This window comes from Lacerta agilis, chromosome Z (assembly GCF_009819535.1).
Source record: "Lacerta agilis isolate rLacAgi1 chromosome Z, rLacAgi1.pri, whole genome shotgun sequence".
Classification (NCBI taxonomy): domain Eukaryota; kingdom Metazoa; phylum Chordata; class Lepidosauria; order Squamata; family Lacertidae; genus Lacerta; species Lacerta agilis.
In genome coordinates this window covers 8430929-8454937 of record NC_046331.1, presented here as the reverse complement: position 1 = coordinate 8454937, position 24009 = coordinate 8430929, and the positions used below count along the sequence as shown (strand labels likewise).

The window sequence follows — 24009 nt, the reverse complement described above, 5'->3', positions numbered from 1 at the left end:
GCGCACGCTCTAGTGGGATAACATTGAACTAAAAGATATATATGGTTGGGGAAATCAGCAGGAGTGAGAAGGATTAAGCATATCCTCCCACTACTCCAAAATCACAACCTCTCAAAGCTCTTTCTTTCTTTACCAATCAATGTACAGTTTACACCCCGAGCGGCTGGCAGTTTATTTAAGGAGAGGTTCGGCATGCATATTTTATTATTGTAATTGTCGGGGGATGCGTTATTACTATTGTTGACAATGAGGATCTAATTGCGACCTAATCATTATACAGCCACCGTTTCAACTGTATTATATAGCCTGTATTTTGTATTTTGCAGTCACCAAGGTTGGTTGCAATCAGATCCTCATTGTCAGTAAAAATCATACACTTGTCTGCATGATTAAGGGTAAAAGGATAGCTTGATTTCGGGGGGGGGGGGACAGTAAAACTCAAGTCTGTATGGAAGCTGCTCCATCTAAGCTCAGTCAGCAGAGCATGAGACTCCTAATCTTAAAATCGTGGGTTCAAGTCCCACATTGGGCATTGTAGGGGGTTAGATTAGAATGATCCTTGTGGTCCCTTCCAACTCTATGATTCTATGAATATGTCAGGATTTTCTGGTAGCTACCCAGTGGTAAAGAGGAAAAGCATTCTGCACTGGCTCAGAAGAACATTTGCTCTCTCTTCTCATTTTGCAGAGTCGAGCTCTGGACAGAACTGTGGGGAGTGGGAGAGCCTAGGGCAAGCTGTGATGGAATAGGGGAGGGGATAGATGAAGTGAGGGGATGGTCAGGTGTGGGGAAGGGTGGTTGACCAAAGGATAGACAGGGTTGGTGAGATTTACAAGCAGGGGTGCAGATCCCCTAGTATATCTTTATGCATCAGTCTATGCACAGAAATGTACCCATACATACATACATACATACAGTTCAACAAACATGCGGATAACTACAGTTTGTTTGTTTGTTTGTTTGTTTGTTTGTTTGTTTCTGCCTAGATATTTTGGCCACCGCTGCGGAATTTATTTATCCCAGTTTTCCTGAACTGCTGGCTGGCAAAACACGCCTTGGAAAACATGATTGTAAGTGACCAGGGAATTGTTGTTTGTAACAGATAGAATTGTTTTAACACTCTCCATCTGTTCCATGTTTCTGTCTGCGCATTGGGTTGTCACGATTGATCTGGGAAAGGCCGTGTGTAGTTCTTGCCTAACAGCAGAGCAGCCTCACAGTCCCTTTCCAAACTTACGCTGTGTGTCTGTATGCCATGTTTCCTTGCAAGTAGCACAGTGTGGTCTTGAGTGTACAGTAGTTTTAAATACAGGTTTCCAAAGATGGTTCCAAATATACATTTAAAAGTCTTTGGGTGATGGCCACAGGGAGGAGGAGTTGCTGAATAAGATTTCAGGTCGATAGGGAGATTCAGTGCCCCACCTTTCCCAGTGACTAGTTTAGTGGGTAGTGTGTCAGACTGTTATTTATTAATTTATACCCAACCTTTTTCCTTTACGGGACTCAAGGCAGCTTACAGATAAAAATAGGTAAAGGTAAAGGGACCCCTGACCATCAGGTCCAGTCGTGTCCGACTCTGGGGTTGCGGCGCTCATCTCGCTCTATAGGCCAAGGGAGCCGGCGTTTGTCCGCAGACAGCTTCCGGGTCATGTGGCCAGCATGACAAAGCCGCTTCTGGCGAACCAGAGCAGCGCACGGAAACACCGTTTACCTTCCCACTGGAGCGGTCCCTATTTATCTACTTGCACTTTGATGTGCTTTCGAACTGCTAGGTGGGCAGGAGCTGGGACCGAGCAACGGGAGCTCACCCCGTGGCAGGGATTCGAACCGCCGACCTTCTGATCAGCAAGCCCGCCTAGGCTCTGTGGTTTAACCCACAGCGCCACCTGGGTCCCACAGATAAAAATAACAACCATTAAAAACATAGAAAAAACCATAATTAAAAACAATTAAACAGATAGATATAGATAGCTAGATAGATAGATAGCTAGATGATAGATAGCTAGATAGATAGATAGATAGATAGATAGATAGATAGATGATAGATGATAGAGATAGATGATAGGTATTGATAGATATAGATAGAGATAGATAGATAGATGATAGATAGATAGACAGACAGACAGATAGATATAGATAGATAGATAGATAGATAGATAGATAGATAGAGAGATGATAGATAGATAGTCTCCGTTAAAACCATACAGATAGCTACAGTAAAGAAACACGACCCCAGTTCTTTCATTAAAAGCAGTCAGTTCTCAAAAGCCTGTTAGAAAAGGGAAGTCTTCACCTGCCGGCAAAAGGACAACAAAGAGGGAGTCAGTCCAGCTTCTGGAAAGGCCCTCTCCCACATTCTTACCAAGCAAATGGTAAAGAGCACTTCTCTGTCTTTTCTACACATAACTGTTAAACTGATTTAATAGTTGTTCCCACCCCTCCCTGGGAGCCTTGAGAATTGTAGTTCTGTGAGGGCAGCCAGGACTTAGAAAAGATTTCAGCATCCTCACCAAGCTACAGCTCCCAGGATTCTTTTGTGGGAAGCTGGGAGCTCTAATGGGGCATAAAACTGACAATTAGTCGGCAATGTGGATACTCAGTTTTCCAGAGTTTCAGGCAGGGGTCTCCCCCAACCCAAACTGGGGATTGAACCTGAGAGCTTCTGCATTCAAAGCGGATGGTCTACCTCTGAGCTACGGCTCTTCCCATAATCTAGTCCAAACCCACTGACAATGCTTGGACTCTGCTGCTGCTGGATTCCTGATAGGCCACCATCCAGCCTCTGCTGAGAAACATCTAATGAAGGAATGTTCACCAGTTGCCATAATCTGGATCAGGCTTTGTTATCTTGTTTTGGTAAATATGTGTTTTTCCCCCCAGAATGACCTACACAGAGCGATACAAAGAACCCAGTCTGCTATGTTCAATCAGGTGCTCATTTTGATCTGCACTCTGCTGTGTCTTGTTTTCACTGGGTAAGATCTCACTTGGCAAATACTGTATTTGTTTTTAAAACTGGAGTTGCCGTGTAAATCATGCTAATAGAAGCCTTTTTGTGAAACAGAATCCCCAGCAAGGAATGCTTCCAAAATTCTCCTATCCAACCCAAGTTGATCTGAGGCTCCCTGACTTGATCATGGGTTGACCCAAATTGGACTGATTCAGTTTGGTATTCAGGATTTAGCCAGAGCTGGCGCATAGCCCTAGAATTAACTTGTTTACTTCAAAACATGGTCAGCCTTTCTGCTGAGGCCTGATGTGATGACACAACTGAGAGTGGAATTCTTAACCGGTTCCCAGTTATGGAATGCATATTGTGCCTTTGAAACTGAAAAAGGTTGAAATTATCCTCAGTTTTTTTTTTTGGGGGGGGGGGAGAATCCTGGTCTTGTGTGTGGAATCAGTTTTTTGTTGTTGTTGTTCTTTCCTTCATTTCATCCAGAACCTGCGGCATCCAGCACTTAGAAAGAGCCGGTGAAAACCTCTCCCTCTTCAAGTCCTTTTACTTCTGCATTGTCACCTTCTCCACGGTGGGCTATGGTGATGTCACACCCAAGATCTGGCCCTCGCAGCTGCTTGTGGTTATCATGATTTGTGTGGCCCTGGTTGTATTGCCATTGCAGGTAAGGTGTGATTCCTGTTGTTCTATCAGATAAGTCATGAGCAAGATGTGCTTGCAGAATCAAAGCAGTTCAGGAGCTGAACCACACAGCTCACCTTGTGATGGACCAGAGCTGAGTTGCAAAGGGTGTTGCAAAGGCTTGTTAAGGAGTCCAGCTTTGACTCAACAGCTCAGGTTCCACGAGGCTAGTAAGTTATAAGCACTGAGCTTTTCAAGTCTCATGCAAATACTTTTTAACCTGAGCTCCTTAAAACAAACAAACAATCAAACAACAACAACATGTTCTATATGTCAAGATGTTTTGCCTCAAGGTAGCAAGCTCCGCTGTTGTACAGCCATGATCACCCCTAACATTTCTTGGGGAACTTACACCTCTAGGACACAACTACGTGGAACTCTCAATAGAGAAGTCACAGCTAGGGATGAAGTAAGGCATTGGCTTCCGTCTGCCCTATATTCATTGCATGGAGCACTGTTTCTTTCTGCTGCAGTTTGTCTTCTGTTAAAAACTATGTTGTCATCACATTTTTCCAATGTAATTTTTCCATTGCATTTTCCATTTTCAATGCGAAGGAAACGTAAATGGTGTGTGTGTGTAATCAGTCATGTATCATTTGCAGACTGAAAGCAAAAACAACAGTGGTTAGTGATATTTTCTGGATTGGTTTTAGTTCCAGGCATGGAAAAAATAAGCGAACATTGGCAATTTCTCCTCCCATTTCTATTTTTGTCAGAATTCTTTGATATCCCTAGCCACAGCATATCCCAGTTGAAGTGTGCAAGTCTCTGGACCTGTTGACGTAGTTCCCCATTATGGCTTATGAGCTGATGGGTCCACCAGGGGATGTTGCCCTTGGCTGCCCACCAGTTGGCTGCCAAGTTGACCTTTTGAGGCAGAAAAGCGTGCTCCTCAGCCAGTGTGCTGGAGGACTTCCAGAGTTTTCACTCAGCTGTGAAACTGTCACAGACTCGTTGAGCTGTGACTGGCTGATACCTTGAGCCAGGAAGGAAGAAAGAGAAGCCATCACTTTCCTCAGTAGCTTGCTGGGATTTATTGTTTACAGCTTGAGCTGTCTAGGCAGGCGATTCCCAGGAGACTGATTTCAAAAGCAAAAGAATCTCAGTCAGTTTTCAGCCAGCCACTGTATGCCTGCCTTTTCCACTTACAACCGGGGTAGTCAGAGGCGAAGGAAGACTCTCAGGTGCCCGGGGAAGCGTTGCCGTGCCGAGGTACCCCCCTGGGGGCGGGGCGACCTAACGCATGCATCGTGACGTCACGCCGCATGCGTCGGGACAGACTGCGCATGCCCGGAAATCCAGGCATGCGCACTCCATCCTGCCGGTGCTGCTGCTCCAGCGGCAACCCGGCCACCGAGCACCGGCTCCTTTAATGCAGCATGGAGGAGGAAGCCCCAGGAGCCGGCGCTCGGTCCCTGCTGGAGCAGCAGCGCCGGCTGAGATGGACTACGCGGTCCATCCTGCTGGCGCTGATGCTCCAGCGGCAACCCACTGAGCAAGCGCCAGCTCCTGGGGCTTTTCCCATCCCAATCGCGCAGGGCAGCCCCATAGCGGAGCCAGCGGACGGACCCCGGACAGGCCGTGTGGTGGAGTGGCTTCATTCCGCGGCTTGGTCGGGTCCGCCGGTGGGGCGGGGCTGGTCCATGTGTCACCCCCCCTCCCCTGGAACCCGGGGCAGACCGCCCTCACTGCCCCCCCTCGCGACGCCCCTGGGGGTAGTTCTTCCTGTCATTGGCTCTGGCACCACAAGTTGCTGGTTTCCTTACTCTACCAGTTCTATTGGGCACCAGCCACCCCCTCTTTCCTTCCTTCTTTCTTTCTTTCTTTCTTTCTTTCCACATGGTTTCCTCCACACAGTGCTGATTCAAGCAGTAAAACTGGAGGGAGGGTAAAAGGTAAATCACACTCTCCCACCACTTTTCCAATCAAAATCACAACCTCTCAAAACTTTCTCTCTATATAAAAAAGTTGGGTAATTGTTACATATTTGCCTTGACATATAGCTTACCCCTGAGTGGCTGAGTAGTCCCACTACTAGGGACTACAAATCACAATGTTCTCAGTGGGAAAGTGACATTTTCGCTGATAGCTCTAGTACTGTAGCTCTATCTCTCAATCATTCACCCCACCCATTTAATTAATGCCCCTCAAATGAGCATGGGGCTGTCTGAAACATGGTTGACACAGGAGGATCAGCCTTCGGAAGCCCACTATGCTGCTGGGTGACCTACTTCATTCCCCCCCCCCACTACAGTTTGAAGAACTTGTGTACCTGTGGATGGAGCGCCAGAAGTCAGGAGGGAACTACAGTCGCCACCGAGCCCAGACGGAGAAGCACGTGGTCCTCTGTGTCAGCTCCCTCAAGATTGACCTGCTCATGGACTTCCTCAATGAGTTTTATGCCCACCCTCGTCTGCAGGTGAAGACCTTTATATCAGCTTCAGAAGCAGGGATGGGGAGCCTCAGGCCTGAAGGCAAATTGTGGCCCACCAGGCCTCTCTGTCCAGCCACTCCCCCTCTCTTTAGGCCACACCCCTCACCTTGTTCCTCACCGGGGCTGGCCCAAGACATTTGGCCCCTGAGACAAACCACTAAATGGCATCCCCCTGGCCAGGGAGGAAGAGGTGAGTGAAGATCTACATCAGGAGAAAGGGGGCATTAAAGGTCTACATTGGGAGCAAGGGTGGGAGGAGACCAGTCCTGCTTCCTATTCACCAAGAGACCACTGTAGAGGCAGCATGGGGGGAGGGGCTGCTGAGGAGATAAAATATTTGGCTTCGAAGGAGTGTCCCGTCGCAGTGGGTGATACATTACTTGGAGGCTGGGTCTGCTGCTCCTGTGGATCCTGCCACCTGAGGCGGTCACCTCACCTCGCCTCGTGGAGTGTGCCAGCCCTGCTTCACACCTTCCTTAAGTGCTTTTGTCTGACGGGAACACTTTTGAGCTGTGATGATACCTCTTGCTTGCTGGAATGGTTGAGAGAGAGAGGTGTGTGTTTGTGTGTAGAAACCAGCCACTTCTGCATGGCTGTAAATGTATTCAGATTGCACCTCCTGCTTTTGCCTCTGGTCCCACCCCCCCACTAGCACCTGACCCCTTTGAAGGTTTGTTGTTAGGGTATGTCGCCCTCAAATGCAAAATGCTCTGCAGCCCCGTTGTAAAGAGAGAGACACCAAGGCTCGAAGGCCTGCCTAGAGATTCACAGTCTGACATAGGATAATGCCCTCATGTGGTCTCAGAGGTGAGCAAACTGGTTGTCCATCAACTGCAAAGGAAAAATTGCTGAACTGTTCGTATAAAATAGTGTCAAGTATTTATTTTTATTTTTTTAAATGAGATACAATCAACACAATTTAAAAGCTGGTAAGTACAGTATTGAAAATAAAGCCATACAAACAATTGCGGTGGGTGTGTACATTCTGATTTAAGGTAGCTGCCATGGGATCAGGGAAATCAGTTTCAAGTCAGTGGAGAGGAGAGTTAACATTCTTATTCCGATGTAGGGATCCTTAGAAAATCTGCCCCCTCCAAATGCACAAGCTGTTCTTTCTACTGGATTTCAGGGACCCCCCCCCAAAAAAAAACAACAACAACCCAACAACAGTGTATGGAGAAGTGGTTAACCCTCCTCACTAAGTCCCATGGTCCTGATCCTGCTTGGGCAATATTGCAGATCCTCTTTTTTAATGAATGAATGAATGAATGAATGAATGAATGAATGAATGAATGAATTAAATGGAATTACACATTGAACTAATAGCTTTGAAAAGATCTGAAGGTTTTCCTTACAAATAAAATTGCAGCATCCTTGCAGACCTACTATTTGGAGACTTTTTGTTGGGGTGTGGGTGCCTGTGAGAAGCCTTTCCAGTTAAGCCAGTCCCAAAGTTGTGTAAATGTGCCCCTAAATATTCCTAGGCTTCTCTTTCAGGATTACTATGTGGTGATCCTGTGCCCGACAGAGATGGATATTCAAGTGCGTCGAGTCCTGCAGATTCCACTGTGGTCTCAACGGGTGATCTATCTCCAGGGATCTGCTCTGAAAGATCAGGATCTCATGAGAGCAAAGTGAGTTTGGAAGGGGGAGATGAGCTTAGCAGGTGCACAGCCTCGCAAAGAGATCTGTGAGATTCGGGTGCTTAAACTTGTTTGCCAATGTCTACCTGCATACCTGTGTGTTAGTCCAGTGAATGACAGCCTCCCTTTCCCTGCTTCCTTTTTCACATGGAAGAAGGTGTGTTAAAGATTGGAATTACTGAGTTATGCTCTTTCCTATCCCATCCTTGTGGAAGGGCTTCTGCTCCATATTTTGCATGCTGAAGGCCTCGGGTTCAATCCCTGGCATTGCCAGGTAAGGTTGGAAAATGCTATGGTGTGACTGCAGGTTGGAGTTCTTTGTACAATTCTGGTTGCCTCACCTCAAAAAGGATGTAATAATAATAATAATAATAATAATAATAATAATAATAATAATAATTTATTTATACCCTGCCCATCTGGGAGGGTTTCCCCAGCCACTCTGGGCGACTTTCAACCAAATATGAATACAGCATCAAACATTAAAAACTTCCCTAAACAGGGCCACCTTCAGTTGTCTTTTAAAAGTAAAATAATTGCTTATTGTCTTCACATCTGCTGGGAGGGCGTTGCACAGGGCAGGTGCCACTACCTCTGCCTGGTTCCCTGTAACCTCACATCTTGCAATAAGAGAACCGCCAGAAGGCCCTCAGTGTCCAGGCTGGATGATGGGGGTGGAGACTCTCTTTCAGGTATACAGGACCGAGGCTGTTCAGGGCTTTAAAGGTCAGCACCAACACTTTGAATTCTGCTCGGAAACATACTTTGAGCCAATGAAGATCTTTCAGGACCGGTGCAGAGTTGCAGCATACAGTATTGCAGAGTTCTGAAAAGGGCAGCCAAAAGGATCTATGGGATGGAGAAACTCTGGAATGGTTGCAGTATTTAGGGCTTTTTAGTGTAGATAAAAGGCAAGAAAGAGGTGGTGTGGTAGAGGTTTATAAAACTGCATGGCATGAAGAGAGTGGATAGAGGACAGTTTTTCTCCCTCTCTCATGACACTAGAACTCATGGACGTCCAATGAAGTTCTGCATTTTGGAAGATTAAGGGTGGATAAAATAGAAGCACTTTATGCAGTGCATAGTTAAACCAAGGAACTTGCTCCCATGGGAAGCAGTGGTGATAGCCAATTTGAATGGTTTTAAAAGAGGTTTAGATTAATTCATGGAGGATAAGGCTATTGATAGCTACTAGCCATGATGGCTGTGTTCTGCCTGCACAGCTGGAGGCAGTAATGCTTAGTATGTGGGTTGTTGAGGATGACAAGTGGAAAGAGAGCTGTTGCTTGCAGGTTTCCCACAGGCATCTGGTTGGCCACTGTGAGAACAGGATGCTGGACTAAATGGGCCATCGGCCTGATCCAGCAGGGCTCTTCTGATATTCTTATGTACTACTAGTAGTAATGTTGTTCTTAACTTAGGGCCATCCATGTGAAAGTAGGCAGGTTTCTGCCCCAATAAACTTACAGTCTTAGAGTTCAGCCCAGGGAACAACTGATGAAAGGTGAGGGATCTGCAGGGAAGGGGTCAGCAAAGGAAGAATTGCACCCACAGCTATCTCCTGTGCTAGTCCTACTCTGAGTAAACCCATTGAAATTTATAAACGTGTGCATATTCTGAGTAAAATTTAATTGGATTCAACTGTTGCTACTTGGGTAAAGGTGTGTGTGTCACACACACACACAAACACAGTTGTATCCAACTAAGGTCTACTTGGAGTACTCACATTTAAATTAATGAGTCACAGTGAGTCATGCCCAGTGCTTTTTTTGTGGGGGTACACAGGGGTACACATACCCCTAAACATTTCGTGAATTTTGTACTTTTGTCCATTACCATAACTGTATTTATTTTCCCCGATTTGAACTATAAAATGGTGGTTTTCTTGAGTCAAAATGAGAGTACCCCTAAACATTTTTTTTAGGAAAAAGGCACTGGTCATGCCCATCAGTTCCAATGAATCTACTCTAATATGGGATACAACCCATTATTTGTACCTTGCCATCAATGTACATAGCACTTAATAGGCTGTGTAATTCTGAAATAAGTCCTATTGGATTTGGTGGGTTGCATCCAGCATTTTGTACATGCATGTAGACATTCCAAATTGGTATGGGGGTGTGGGGAGAGAACAGAAGGATGCGGGGAGATGTAAGGTCAACAAAAGTGATCAAAGGAAGTTACCCAACTTTGGATTTTGTTGCTATTGGGATGGGGATTAAGAGGTTAAGCCAAAGGCTTTGTGGATAAAGGATTTTGAGACACAGATTCTGCCCTCCTGCTTTTATCTGGAATTTGACCTCCTGTTGGGACTGATTGACAGAATCTTTTATGCTTTCAGGATGGACAATGGGGAAGCTTGTTTCATTCTGAGCAGCCGAAATGAGGTGGACCGCACAGCTGCTGTAAGTCCTGGTCAATCAGCTTGGCTGTTTCAAGGCTTAACACTCTTCCTGATGAAGCAGTTTCTGTTGGGGAAAATGGGCTTTGTATACCTGGACAAACAAAGGAGAGTTGAAGAGCATTTGCTCTTGCAATTCTCACCTGGCGGTTTTGAGATTGGGAATAGTCTTTCCCAATAGCTTCTGAACTATTCTCTACACTGGGGTGGGGAACCATTTTTGTCTGTTGGGCCAGAAATTTGACTCCTCAACCCAACCCCTGGGGACGTACTTTGTCATGTGAGTGGGGCCATCTACCTGTCAATCATCTGTTATCATTATGATGACATCAGGGGGCCCATGGATTAAATCCAGTTGTCATAGTTGACCCGTAGAATAGACAAAGCAGAACCCAGCAGGATAGAACCACCTGGTGAGTGGAGGATCCACTCCTGGTGTCTGCAGGGCTGTGCTTCACCTGCAGGAAATGAGCTGGCAAAGCAGCACCCACCCGTCACTCCTTGATAATTTCTTACAATTTCTTTTCAGTGGAGAATGATTTAAAAAAAATGTGGAAGAACTTTCAAACAAAGCACCTCTTTTAAGCTGGGAATTGCAGTTGTCAATAGGCAATGTGGTTTGTTTCTTTTTTTCTTTTTCTTTTTAAATTGTATTTGTGTGGTGTTATTTGGGGTTTGATTGCATTTGGTGTATAGCGTGTGACACTGACAGCTTTGGATGAGATTTCATCTGGGATGCCTGCCAAAGTCAAACAGTCAAGGGAACTAGGTGTGTTTTTCTGGCCAAGACACCTACAGCCCTATACCTGCTTATTTGGGAGTAAGCCTCAATTAACTCAGTGGGGCTGACTTCTGAGTAGACATGTATAGAATTGTGCTGTACAACTCTACAGTTTGAAATGCTGAGATTCACATTTTGGATTTCAATTTTGAAGATTTCGCATTCAGTAGGAAAGGCCACATTTCAAAGCTTTGTAATGCACGCGCGATTCAAGTATACGTACATCCTGCAGTTTTAGAAGTGAAACTCACATGACACAATTTGTCCAATGCAGAAAATAAATGCAAGGAAGGCTTCTGATTATTGTTTTCTCTCTCTCTCTTTCTGTAGGATCATCAAACTATCCTGAGGGCCTGGGCGGTGAAGGACTTTGCTCCAAATTGTCCTCTCTACGTTCAGATTTTGAAGCCAGAGAATAAGTTTCATGTAAAATTTGCTGGTAGGGTTCCCCACTGTCCTGTTTCTTCTTCTTTCGTTTTACTTTAGAGATAAAGCACATAAGAAGTGACAAGATAGAAGTTTATAAACTAATGCATGGCATGGAGTAGCTGGATAGAGAAAAGGTTTTGCCTGTCTCTCATAAGGCTAGAACTCAGGGAATAAAGGTGAATGTTGGAAGATTCGGGAGAGACAACAGACAACTATGGAGCTTGCTCCCACAGGAGGTAGTGATGGCCACCAATTTGGATAGCTTTAGGAGAGGATTAGATGCCTTTGTGGAGGACAAGGTTATCAATATAGAAAATTCTTTCCAGTAGCACCTTAGAGACCAACTGAGTTTGTTCTTGGTATGAGCTTTCGTGTGCATGCACACTTCTTCAGATACACTGAAACAGAAGACTATCAATGAAACAAAAGGTTATCAATGACTACTAGTCATGATGGCTATGCTCTGCCTTCAGGGTCAGAGACAGTGTTGTAAGAATATCAGGGTCTTTTATATATATAATAAATGTTCATAAGTATGCCAAGCAAACAAGGCCACATGTCTGAGGCAGACAGGCCTCACACCATTTTGACTCCCAACTGACCAAATGTTTCTTTGTCTCAGTCAGGAACAAAGGGGGGGGTTGCCCCTCCAGCTACTCAGCAGCCCTCTGCCTGGGTGATATCCCTGGCACCCTGATACCTGAGTGCCAGAGAAAAGGGTGTGATTAACTTGGCTGGGAAACAGAGAAATGTGAATATCTCTTCTGTTTCACTTGATGGGTTTTTGGTGGAGGGCAAGAGGAGGCATGGGGCAGGGTCCAGGATGCTCAGATTACTGCCACCAGACCTCCCCTTTCATGATGTAACCATAATGTATGGGGTGGTGGTCTTGGGTTACACCCCTTCTGTGATGTATGTGTGAGGTTTCTGGGGGTGGGCTGAACTCCAAATTCAAATTTCTATATAAGGAAAGCCAGCCCTTTGTTCTGGGTTCTTCCCTGCTCACCTGTGTGCGAGGAAAGGACCCTGACACGACAGCGAGAATAAAGACTTTGCTTCTCAATCTTCTCTGGTTGGCCTCTGTTATATTCTCCTACCGATGGAGAACCTAAAAAGGGTTCTTGTGTACCCCATAAGGGAATAAGGGCAGATTTTTGCTTATTACAACAGTAATGCTTCTGAATGTCTCTGACCCTGAAGGCAGAGCATAGCCATCATGACTAGTAGTCACTGATAACCTTGTCCTCCACAAAGGCTGGAAACCACAGGAGGGGGGTTGTGCTTAGGTCCTGCTTCCAAGTTTCGGAGTGAGGCATAGGGCTGCAAGAACAGGATGCTGGACTAGACTGGCCGTCATGTTCTTTTATATGACCTTATACTACAGCAAATCTGGATGAGGATATTTTTATTTTTATTTTAAAAAAAACTACGTTTATCAGTTTTAAACTACAAAGAAAAACAAAAGAGAGTGAGGGGAAGGATCCTTACCTCTTTACAAAAAAACCCAAACACTTAATCCATCACGTAAAATATTTCACATACAGTCTAAATTACAAAAAAAAACACTCACCTAGTTTCCAAAAAAAAACACGCCATTGAAAAATAGCATAGAAAAGGGTTATTTATGAACTATATCCAAAACAGATAGAAAATAATAGAACTAAGTGTGAATATAATATTGTTTCAGTTATTTAGAATGTTTTCTTAATTTTGTAGAAAGATAGCATGGATTGATTCCAATGAAACCTGTTTAGTTACATGCTTATGTCAGTCACAATGGGGGGGGGGACCCTTATGTCAGTAGATGCCAATCCATGTATAATGCTGCAATAGGCAAAGATGTGGGACTTGGGTGGTGCTGTGGTCTAAACTACATAGCCTCTCGGGCTTGCCAATCTGAAGGTCAGTGGTTCAAATCACTCATGCTTATTTATGTAGAAGACTATCTCACAGATAGCTAACAATCTTGACTATTCAATGACATAAATATAAGGCTATGGGGGGGAAAAAACTGAAATAGAATGTGGAGAACTTAATGCAAGATTGAAAAATGAAATGGAAAGAAAATTAAATTTACATATTATTTGTTCATTATCTTGCTGTCTGCTGCTCAAGTGCTAACTATTGATGGGTGACTCCTGGGCTCCTCTTACTCTCCCTTCTGATTATTCTTTACCTTTAAAATGAACTTCAAGTTTTCTCCAACCTGGTGCCCTCCAGACATTCTGCACTACATTTCCCATCAGTCTCAGCCGGCATTGCCATTGGTCAAGTGTGATGGGTAAAAGGTAAAGGTAAAGGGACCCCTGACCATTAGGTCTAGTCACGGACGACTCTGGGGTTGCGACGCTCATCTCGCTTTATTGGCTGAGGGAGCCGGCGTACAGCTTCTGGGTCACGTGGCCAGGATGACTAAGCCGCTTCTGGCAAACCAGAGCAGCGTACAGAAACACCGTTTACCTTCCCACCGGAGCGGTACCTATTTATCTACTTGCACTTTGATGTGCTTGCGAACTGCTAGGTTGGCAGGAGCAGGGACTGAGCAACGGGAGCTCACCCCGTCGCGGGGATTTGAACTGCTGACCTTCTGATCGGCAAGCCCTAGGCTCTGTGCCACCTGCGTCCCAGTGTGATGGGTACTGTACTCCAAAACATCTGGAGGGCACCAGGTTGGATAAGGCTTTTGCTATGCCAGACTAGTTCTTCCTTCTACCTTTTTGTCTCTCTCTTCTCCCTGGTATTCATCCTGCTTTGCTGGCTTCCAATTCTTAGTACCCCACAACACCCCCACCCACTCTCACACACCCTTTATTTCATCCTCTTTCCCGCTTGTTCTCTGGGTGGGTTTGTTTGTTTGCTTTCTATTATCTGGAAACATAGGTGGGCTGGAATAGAAAGATAATGTACTTTCTTGGCTGTGTATAATTGACGTCTGAAAAGGAACTAGGGCATCAAACAACCAGATTCTCGGCTCCCTGTGGAGGACATTGCTGACAGGCTGGATCCCATGCTGTGACCCATTCCTGTACCTTGGAAATGGCAAGGGAGACTTGCATTCAGAAGAAATGGCCAGTTATTCTGCATTGATATAAGCCAAAGAAAGAGAGGGAGAAATGTGGGGGGAGGGAGAACCAATGAGGAACCAGCAGCCTGAAAGTAGCATGGCGAAGGAGGATAAGTTTGTCAGTAGCTACCAGCCACTGCTTCAGCTACTGCTAGACAGAGATGACTTGGCCACTGTACTTCATGCTCTGGTAACCTCCAGGCTGGATTGTAGCCATGTGCTCTGTGTGGGCCTGCCCTTGAAGAAGATTTGGAATTTTTTACTGGTCCAAAACTCGGTGGCCAGATTACTGATTGGTGTTCCATCCAGAGATCACAGACCCCTTTCCTAGAACACCTGCACGAGTTTCCACTTTGAAGTTCTATTGCAACCAAGTGGCACATATATATTTTGTTAACCAAATCAATCATATTGTTCACTCTGATATTTAAGATCCTAAATGACGTAGGCTCCAAATATCTGAAAAACCACCCCTTACATAACTTCTGGGGTGTTAAGATCAAAAGAGGGGACCCTTTTCGTTGCTCCACCTCCTTCAGAAGTTCAGTGGGGTGGCAACTCAAATGAGGGCATTCTCTGTGGCAGCCCCATAGCTGTTCTCTACTTAGAGACTTTTTTATTGCTGTTGTTGTAACCCTTCCTGATACCTTAAGGTGAAGGGCAGACAGGAAATCTAAATGAAGGAAGTGGTGTTGGTGTGTATGATGATAATAGTGATGATGACGACAACAACAACAACAACAACAGAGGAATATGATGATACATGGAGTCCAACAACATCTGGAGGGTTACAGATTCTCCACCTCAACATTAAAGGCTCCAGGTCTTCTTGTGAATGGAGGTTCCTGTTTTGCTCATAGTCTCACCTGGTCATGGTTTATGAAGCCTTTTGTATCCATGGGCGTGTGATGCACCTGTTACTCACCCTCAGGGATGAAGGAGATATAGTTCAGTGCAATCGTTTTGCTAAATTATTTCAACCCCCCCCCCAAAAAAAAACACCCCCAGCAAATTGATTGTGCTGTATAGCTTTAGCCAGACATTGAAAATCAATAGCACAACAGGGAGTCTCCTGTTTTGTTGAAGATTTGTAAACTGTCTGAAGAGTTTCAAAACTAGTATTTCCATTGGTTTCTTGTAAATGCAGCAGTGCAAAGAACAGGGGCTTTGGCAGGTAAGAGGCCCTTGCGTGGGAAGGAAGGGGAAACTTACTGTGTTTGGTGGCTCAAATCCTTGTGCTTTGGGAATAATGGGAAGGCCTCTCTTAATTTCAGATCACGTAGTGTGTGAAGAGGAATGTAAGTACGCCATGCTGGCTCTGAACTGCGTCTGCCCAGCTACCTCAACGCTCATAACCCTCCTTGTTCATACGTCCAGAGGACAGTAAGTAATTGAATAACCAGCAAGAGTCAGGCAGGGTAAAGATAGATGGGCACTCTCACCAAGGGGAGGCTGGTAGGGAGGATGTGGTTTGAATCTGCATTCTGTGACCTGAAAGCAAATGCTGCAAATAGATGTGTATTAAACCATTTCCCTCCTTAGCCCTGTTCTAAATATGCATAAAAAATATATGATTCTATACATGTGCTAACGCATATGATATAATATGAAGGCATGATACAACCCAGAAATGTTGGTGGGTCAAACCAAAACCTTTAGGAACACAGGAAGCTGCCTTATATTGAGTCAGATCATTGGTCCACCTAGCTCACTGATGTCTACACTGACTGACAGCAGCTCTCCAGGGTCTCAGGAAGGGAAATGTCCACACCTACCTAGAGATTCTGTAGATCGAACCTGGGACTTTCTGCTCTGCCACTGGGCTATGGCCCTTCCTCTAAAAACAAAGTGTGATTCCAGTTCTCATGGTGCTGTATAAAGGACTAGTTCACCCAGGAGACTGCCTTATGCCAAGTCAGACCCATTAATCTATCCAGCTCAGTTTCCTCTTCACTGACTGGCAGCAGCTCTCCAGGGTTTCAACCACGAGACATTCCCAGCCCTACCAGAAGATGCTGTGGATCAAACCAGGGACTTTTCTGCATGTGAAGTGTATGATTTGTCCCTGAACTACATCCCTTCCCTGAAACTGGGGCATTATATTTTCAAGTGGGAATGAAGCTTCTTATTCAGGCACCCCCAACCTGCAGCCCTCCAGATGTTTTGGCCTACAACTCCCATGATCCCTAGCTAATAGGACCAGTGGTCAGAGATGATGGGAATTGTAGTCCAAAACATCTGGAGGGCCGAAGGTTGGGGATGCCTGTTCTTATTGATATGATGCCATGCTGAATTGTTCCACAAAGCTTTTTTATAAATGGAAAGATGGAAAGAGGCAGTGTTTTGTCACAGAGCATGATAGCTGGGAATGGAAAGAGCATTTGCTGGAGGACCCAGCCTAAAGCTTGCCGGTATTGAGAGAGAGAAAAGCATCCTTATTCATGCTGCACGTTCAATGGAAGGATGTTTGATTCATGGACTCTCTGGGCCAATCTCACCCAAGCATGCATTGTAAGCCTAGATAAAATATGTTTAGTGACTGATCTTGTTGCTGATTACGAATGATGACATCTTGAGTTACTTTCCCTGTTCTGGAGTTTCGGCTGGCTAGGCTTTGAGGGTAGGAAGAACTAAAGCAAATTGTTATATGATGGCATAGAGGGATATACATCCAGGGGCCTGGGCCAGGCTATTATGTGCCCTAGGCAAGGCTAACTACTTGCATTCCCACCCCCACCCCAGCAAAAAAGTTGCTAACTTCAGTTGTGAAAAACAGACAATAATTTATTGGTGAAAAAATGAAAAGCACAAAACTTGAAACCACTAAATTTATTTTAAATTGCAAGTAATACAACAATCTTATCTTTCTCAAACGCAAAAGAAAACACTTTAGCGCACAAGTCATTTTTGGATAATCTTGTGAATTGTGATGTTAAAATTTACGTTATCTTAAAAGTTTCATTTTCACGCACATCAAAAATCTCACCTTGCAATGCATGCATTTTCCCTCGCAAATTTTGTCACCGATTCTCTCAGGTCAAGTGCTGATGCTTGAGCATGTTGAACTGATATAGTTGCCAAGCCAACCAGTCTCTTTTGCTACATTGTCGAATGCATGCAAGTTTTTTATATGCCTGGGCTTTGAGAAACTGCGTTCCCCCACTTGCCCCAGACACTGGAAGTGTGAGAAGGATGCTTAGAACAATGGAAACATTAGGCACATCCAGGATTTTTTTGTTGTAGTGTGAAGAGAAATACTCCTTGTGGCAGCATTGACATTGGAAGCCCTCGAGCTATTGCTGTAAGTTCACAGCACAGATAAAGCAAAAACTAATCTGTACAAAACTGCACCCTTCAAAGGTCAGTGCTGTGCCTTAGGCAGCTGCCTGGTTGGCCTAATGATTGCACCAGCTAGTATACCACCAGTCTTTAGCCAAGTGTGGCTGTACCAATTGTCTTCATCACTTCTCATTTGGCTTGGCTTTTAGCACAATTTCCAGGAAGTTTCTTCTCTGCCTTGGTGCCTATCCTGGAAGCCATAAAGACATACAAGAACTTGACCATTTTGTTACATCAGGGTTGGAGATACCTCAGGCCGAGACCTCTCTTTCTGGTCCCCAGGACTCTCCCTGGGCCACACCTCTCACTGCTCTGCCTCACACCTCCCCTGGGTGTTTTCTGCCTGGCTAGAATGTTACTTGAACTCTGATTATGCCTCTTGCTTGCCTGGTTGGAAGGTTGAAAGAGCTGTGCATGTGTGTAGAAACTAGCCTACTAGACAAAGGTAAAGTTTGCATTCATTGGTCTGCCTGTTTTCGCTTCCAGCCCCTGTAAGTTTCCTGGAAGGCCCTCAGACCAAAAATGCCCCCCCCCATTCTTGCATTATCCCCCATTCATTTTTGTTCAAGGTCTCATTCATCTGCACATGCCCAATTGGTTCCATTACTCATTTGGCAAAGTGAATTATTTTGTCTAAACAGATAAAGCATGCTGAGCATGCTATGGATTCTGGACCCAACTCCATCCAGTTCCTAAGAGGTGTTTTTCTTTCTCTCCTCCTCTGAACTGTTTCCAGAGAGGGTCAGGAATCACCAGAGCAGTGGCAGAGGATGTATGGTCGCTGCTCTGGCAACGAGGTCTACCACATCCGGATGGGCGACAGCAAGTTCTTCATGGAATACGAAGGGAAAAGTTTCACCTACGCATCCTTCCATGCCCATAAAAAGTGAGAGGAAAAGCCTGACAATGTGATGCTATGTGGTTTATTTTACACTCCACTGTTCAGGATTTAGCTGGGATTCCTGCATTGCATGGGGTTGGACTAGATGAACCTTGTGGGTCCCTTCAAGGTTTGAAGTTCTGTGATTCCATAGGAACAAAGCCCTTTCCAAAGTGAGGAACAATGTGTTAACACAAAAGGTCATCTATTATATATTTGGGGATGTTGTTTATTTATTGCTATGCACCTCTCAAGATACTTTAGGCAATTTTGGCATGATGGTTCTTTAGATCAAGGAGCAATCTTTCATGTGTGTTTGAATACAGTTGGACTCTGTTTTGAATCAAGATGGTGGGTTGAGCCTTTCAAAACTGCACTGAGTACAAGGCTGCTGGCATGCAGTTAAAGTACATTAAGTAATTTTTTTGGGGGGGGAAACACTTGAAAGCATATAAAATTACAAAATCAGAGAATGCCCATCAATTCCACTAAATATGGTTAGGTATGGTCTTTAACCCTGTGGCATCCCTGTCTCTCACCTAGGTAGGAGTCTGGGAGAAAATCTAATTCAGCTCACATTTAAATGCAGCCCTTCCTAATTTGCACTTTCTAAAACAACACAAGAGCTGAAACACAGCTGTCTTTCCATATGCACACTCCTCCGAATGTTGCAATGCAGTCCTCCAGCCAAGGAATGTCTACAAAGCTGCTTTAAAGATGATGTAGTGGTTAGAGTGTTGGACTAGGATCTAGGAGACCACGGTTCAAGTTCCCAGTCAGCAATGAATCTCACTGGGTGATCTTGGGCCAGTCACTCTCACTCTCCACCTAATCTACTTCACAGGGTTATTGTGGGGGTTGTAGGCAGGGGTGAAGGAAGGCTAACTGGCACCTGGTGCTGGGTTAACCGGACGGACGGTGTCAGGATCCTCTGTTTGTGGCTGCAGTGGCGGTGGAGGGATTCTCTATCTATCTTAGCAAGTTACATATACAATAAACGTTATACAAACTGGATTAATGAACCGTTCAACACATAGCGTAAGTCCAATCATGGAACAGCAACTCCGTGCTGCCGCCACAACGGTAAGGGTAGCGCACTGAAGAATATGAAAAAGTTTTTCAAAGCTATTTATCAAAGCTGAACTGGATGAGATGTTCTTCAATAAATCTTGGGTTGGAAACACAAAGCCGTGTACATGGAGCAATCACGGGACGACAAATCAATGCCACCACCCTGGTGAAAATAATGCAAGTAGGCAAATGGAGACCCGTTCTCCGGATGTATTACAGGTTTCATTACATGCTTGCATCAGTCCAAAAAGCCAATTATACAGAACAAAGCAAACTGTGGCATTGATTTGCCGTCCCGTGATGGCAGTTTGTAGTTTCGTTGGGACTGGATCATGACAAGTACAGTGGTACCTCTAGTTACGAACTTACTTCGTTCCAGAGGTCCATTCTCAACCTGAAACTGCTCTTAACTAGAGGCGTGCTTTCGCTAATGGGGCCTCTTGCTGCCGCTGCGCCGCAGGGACACGATTTCCGTTCTCATCCTGGGGCAAAGTTCTCAACTTGAGGTAACTCTTCCAGGTCAGCGGAGTTTGTAACCTGAAGCGTTTGTAACTCGAGGTGCCACTGTAGTTGGCTTTATCAAAGACCTCTTTGGTGCTCCTTTCAGGTATGGAGTCTGCTTGATGGGTGTGAAAAGGGAGGATAATAAAAGCATCCTCCTCAACCCAGGACCGCGGCACATCCTGAGTGCCTCCGACACATGCTTCTACATCAACATCACGAAGGAGGAGAACTCGGCCTTCATCTTCAAGCAGGAGGAGAAGCAAAAGAAGAAAGGATTTGCAGGGAGAGGCATCTATGATGGGCCGTCAAGGCTGCCAGTCCATAGCATCATTGCCAGCATGGGTGAGTTATTCTACCCCTTTTCAAGGTTTCATTGCAAGATAGCCCTATAGCAGAGGTGGGGAACCTCAGGTCTGGCAGCTGAATGCAGCCCACAAAGTCTCTATCTACCTCTCAGAACTCTCCTCAGGCCACACACCTCACTGGCCCTGCTTTGCACCCAGAGAGTGTCTTTGTCTGGCTGGGATGTGTTGAACTCTGATAATGCCTTTTGCTTGCTTGCCTGGATGGAGGATGGAGAGAGGTGTGTGTGTGTAGAAACTAGTCTATTGTTTACATTCATTCTTCTGCCTGGTTTTGCTTCTTGCCCTGCCCACCTCTGGTATGTGGCCCTCAGAAGGTTGCCTAGAAGGGAATGTGACCCCCCCAGGCTGAAAAAGTTTACTAACACTGTTATACGACTGGATGGACAGGGTTTGGCCCTTAGCCCATGCAAGCCAGATCTGCATGCTACGCTACGTGTCACCCTTAAAGGACAGGTCTCAAGTCTACCAGGTTTGCAATGAAACAGAATACTGGTGGTCTAGAAGACTGCTGGAAACATTGGTTCTAGAAACAAACAACCCTACAGACTTGTGCATTCATGAAACCATGTAGTTTGGCCTTGCATTAACCATCCCCCCCCCCTTCCAAAATCTGTACCCAGCCCTTTATTGTAAAAGCAGTATCAGGACATATTAGTTTTTTCTGTGTTTTCTTATCTCATCTATCCTTTCCTACAGTCATGAGGGCTAGCAGCTTGGAGAGGAGCAGTAAAGAGCTGGCAATATTCATACTCAAGACAGTGCATGTGAGCCATCAGACAGAAGTGGCAGGAAAGGCAGAAGCAGGCAGTAGCTTGTCCATCCGAAGGCACAGCCGAAAATTCAAAATCCAAGCAAATTGTGTTCCCATTTTTTCCTCCATCAGTCTTATCTCCTGCTCCAGTTTATTACCCACAAAACACAATGCCAATATATTTGCAAAGTGCTATTTACTTGTTGCGCTGCTGCACTTGGTCCTCCTCAGAGGGGTGCTTTGTACAAAAAAATAAGTGTCAGAATGATTAATCTCCCAGAAAATGAGGCTGTACTCAGCTGGCAGTTGATGAAGGGAAAGAAAAGCACTAGTTGCATAACTGTATCAGTCAATGGTTACCACAAAGTATAAAAGCAGTGCTGTCTGGTCCCCACTGGGGCTGGCAGGGCAGAAGGCAGAGAGGGGCACCAGGTAAGTCTAGTTTTGTCCCCATCTTCCACCATGCAGAGTTCTAAAATTGTCCAGTAGCACCTTAGAGACCAACTAAGTTTGTTCTGGGTATAAGCTTTCATGTGCATGCACACTTCTTCAGATAACAACATGAAAGCTTATACCCAGAACAAATTAGTTGGTCTCTAAGGTGCTACTGGACAATTTATTTCAACTCCGTCAGACCAATACGACTACCTACCTGAATCTAGAATCATGCACAGTTCTGTAAGGGCATATTATAAGGGCATTTTCTGATTTTCTGAATTTCTACTTTCCAGTACCATTTTGAGGCTTGCCTTCTTTTTCTTTTGTTGTTGTTGTTGTTGTTGTTGTTGTTGTTGTTGTTGTTGTTGTTGTTGTTGTTGTTGTTACTTTTATTATAATTTATTACCCTTCACCCTAAGGTCCCAGGGCAAGTAACAATGGTAAAGCACAATATTAAAAAACAGCTTAAAACAATGTTGCTTTAACAAAGAACAATTCAGGTCCCTTCGTTGTGTCACAGGCAGCAAAGCCCCATTGACCAAAACAACAACAACAAACTATACAGAAAGTACAGAATAGACACAAGGCTTGTGGGGGCTCTGATCCGTCTTGGGGATGGGGGTTATTGGCATTGTGCTTCAACATTTGGGGCAGGGAAAGCCCTGAATCACCCCAATTTGCTTCATTATTTGGCATATAAACAGAGGCCACATACAAATCACCGGTGCCCTGATTTTCGCAGGCTTTTTTCTTATTCAAATACTGCACACCACTGTATGACGGCCGTCCAGTTTTATCTGCCTAATATCAAATACTGAAGAAAAATGGCCATTGACTATCAGATGCAGATATCAAATGTTTGCAGATTATCCAGCAAATATTCAAAGGCTATGTTGTGAACTTCTGAGTCTGGCATTAAGAGCAGAGAGAGCAGCAGATTCACAATAACATAAGAAGTGCCAAAGGCCCATCTAGTCTAGCATCCTGTTCTCACAGTGGCCAACTAGATACCCTAATAGGAAGCACACAAGCAGGGAGGGCATGAGTGCAACAGTGCTCTCACCCCAGCAACTGGTACCCAGAGGTATGGTGCTTCTGATTCTGGAATTAGCATACAGCCATTTGGTGGAGTTTGGTTCATTAAGACAAATCTCAAACCCAGGCAGCCCCTGCCTGCCTGCTAGGTTGGCAGGAGCAGGTACCGAGTAATGGGAGTTCACCCCGTCGCAGGGATTCAAACCGCCGACCTTCTGATCGACAAGCCCTGGGCTCTGTGGTTTAACCCACAGCGTGACCCACGTCCCTGATTATTTATACTCCCAGCCACTCTGGGCGGCTTCCAACAGAACACTAAAAACAGAATAAAACTTCAAACATTAAAAACTTCCCTAAACACGGCTGCCTGCAGATGTCTTCTAAAAGTCCGATAGTTGTTTATTTCTTTGACATCTGGTGGGAGGGTGTTCCACAGGGTGGGCGCCAATACCAAGAAGGCCCTCTGCCCGGTTCCCTGTAACTTTGCTTCTCGGAGTGAGGGAACCGCCAGAAGGCACCTCGGAGCTGGACCTCAGTGTGAAGTTTAAACATTCAGGGAGGATGTTGCCCCATCATTCTCAACCATCCCCAGCCCCTGCCTGCTTGCTTACCTATAGCCTGTCCAGGGAGTGGCACAGCTTGTCTGCTTCCTTCCCTTCCTTAGTTTCTGTGTTGCTCTTGTAGAACTCAACAGGAAGAAGTACGGGAGCAAGCTTGAATTAGTTGGCTCTGCATGCCACTGGCTCTGGTTCTGTCCCTGCTGGGCTCCACCCAGGCACCACCGGTGATAGATACCAAGGCGCTGCTGTTAAGAGATGGAGTCTCAAGGAAGGGCCCTCAAAGGTGTCATTCAGTCTGACCCGTCTGCCAACTCAGGAAATCTGATGCTACAGCATCCCTGATGGTGACAAACTGCCCAATACTGGCTCTGGCTCCCCCTACCTTCAGCGTCCCCGCGTGGCACCCCAAGGATTGCAAGCCACCACTGCAGCCCCTAATACACAGACTCATCCTCAGTGGCTATGCATTTCCCCTACAGCCGAACGGGCCCTTTGAATATGTGTCCTGCATCCTTGTCTTGTTGCAAGGCAGAGGGAGCGCCACAGGTGAAATACAGGAGTGCTATTTATGCTTTTCCTGAATCATTCCTCCCTTATACAACCTTGCCTCTCCGCCGCCCACTCTGTTAGCTCATTATAAGGCTTTCCCTCCCTCCCTCCCTTCCTGCTCTCCT

At 45.4% G+C, this 24009-nt stretch overlaps 1 protein-coding gene across 13 annotated transcripts in view; it reads left to right on the top strand.

Moving 5' to 3' along the window:
- The window catches only part of KCNT1 (potassium sodium-activated channel subfamily T member 1), a 183846-nt gene that overhangs the window by 119290 nt on the left and 40547 nt on the right, over positions 1-24009 (top strand). For all 13 annotated transcript variants that reach the window (XM_033137688.1, XM_033137690.1, XM_033137689.1 and 10 more), the window contains 10 exons: positions 987-1070; positions 2881-2975; positions 3443-3623; positions 5895-6059; positions 7572-7708; positions 10059-10122; positions 11230-11338; positions 15667-15775; positions 18468-18617; positions 20290-20528. In XM_033137688.1, coding sequence (XP_032993579.1) covers positions 987-1070; positions 2881-2975; positions 3443-3623; positions 5895-6059; positions 7572-7708; positions 10059-10122; positions 11230-11338; positions 15667-15775; positions 18468-18617; positions 20290-20528 — 1333 coding nt within the window. The remainder of the gene's footprint in view (positions 1-986; positions 1071-2880; positions 2976-3442; positions 3624-5894; positions 6060-7571; positions 7709-10058; positions 10123-11229; positions 11339-15666; positions 15776-18467; positions 18618-20289; positions 20529-24009) is intronic.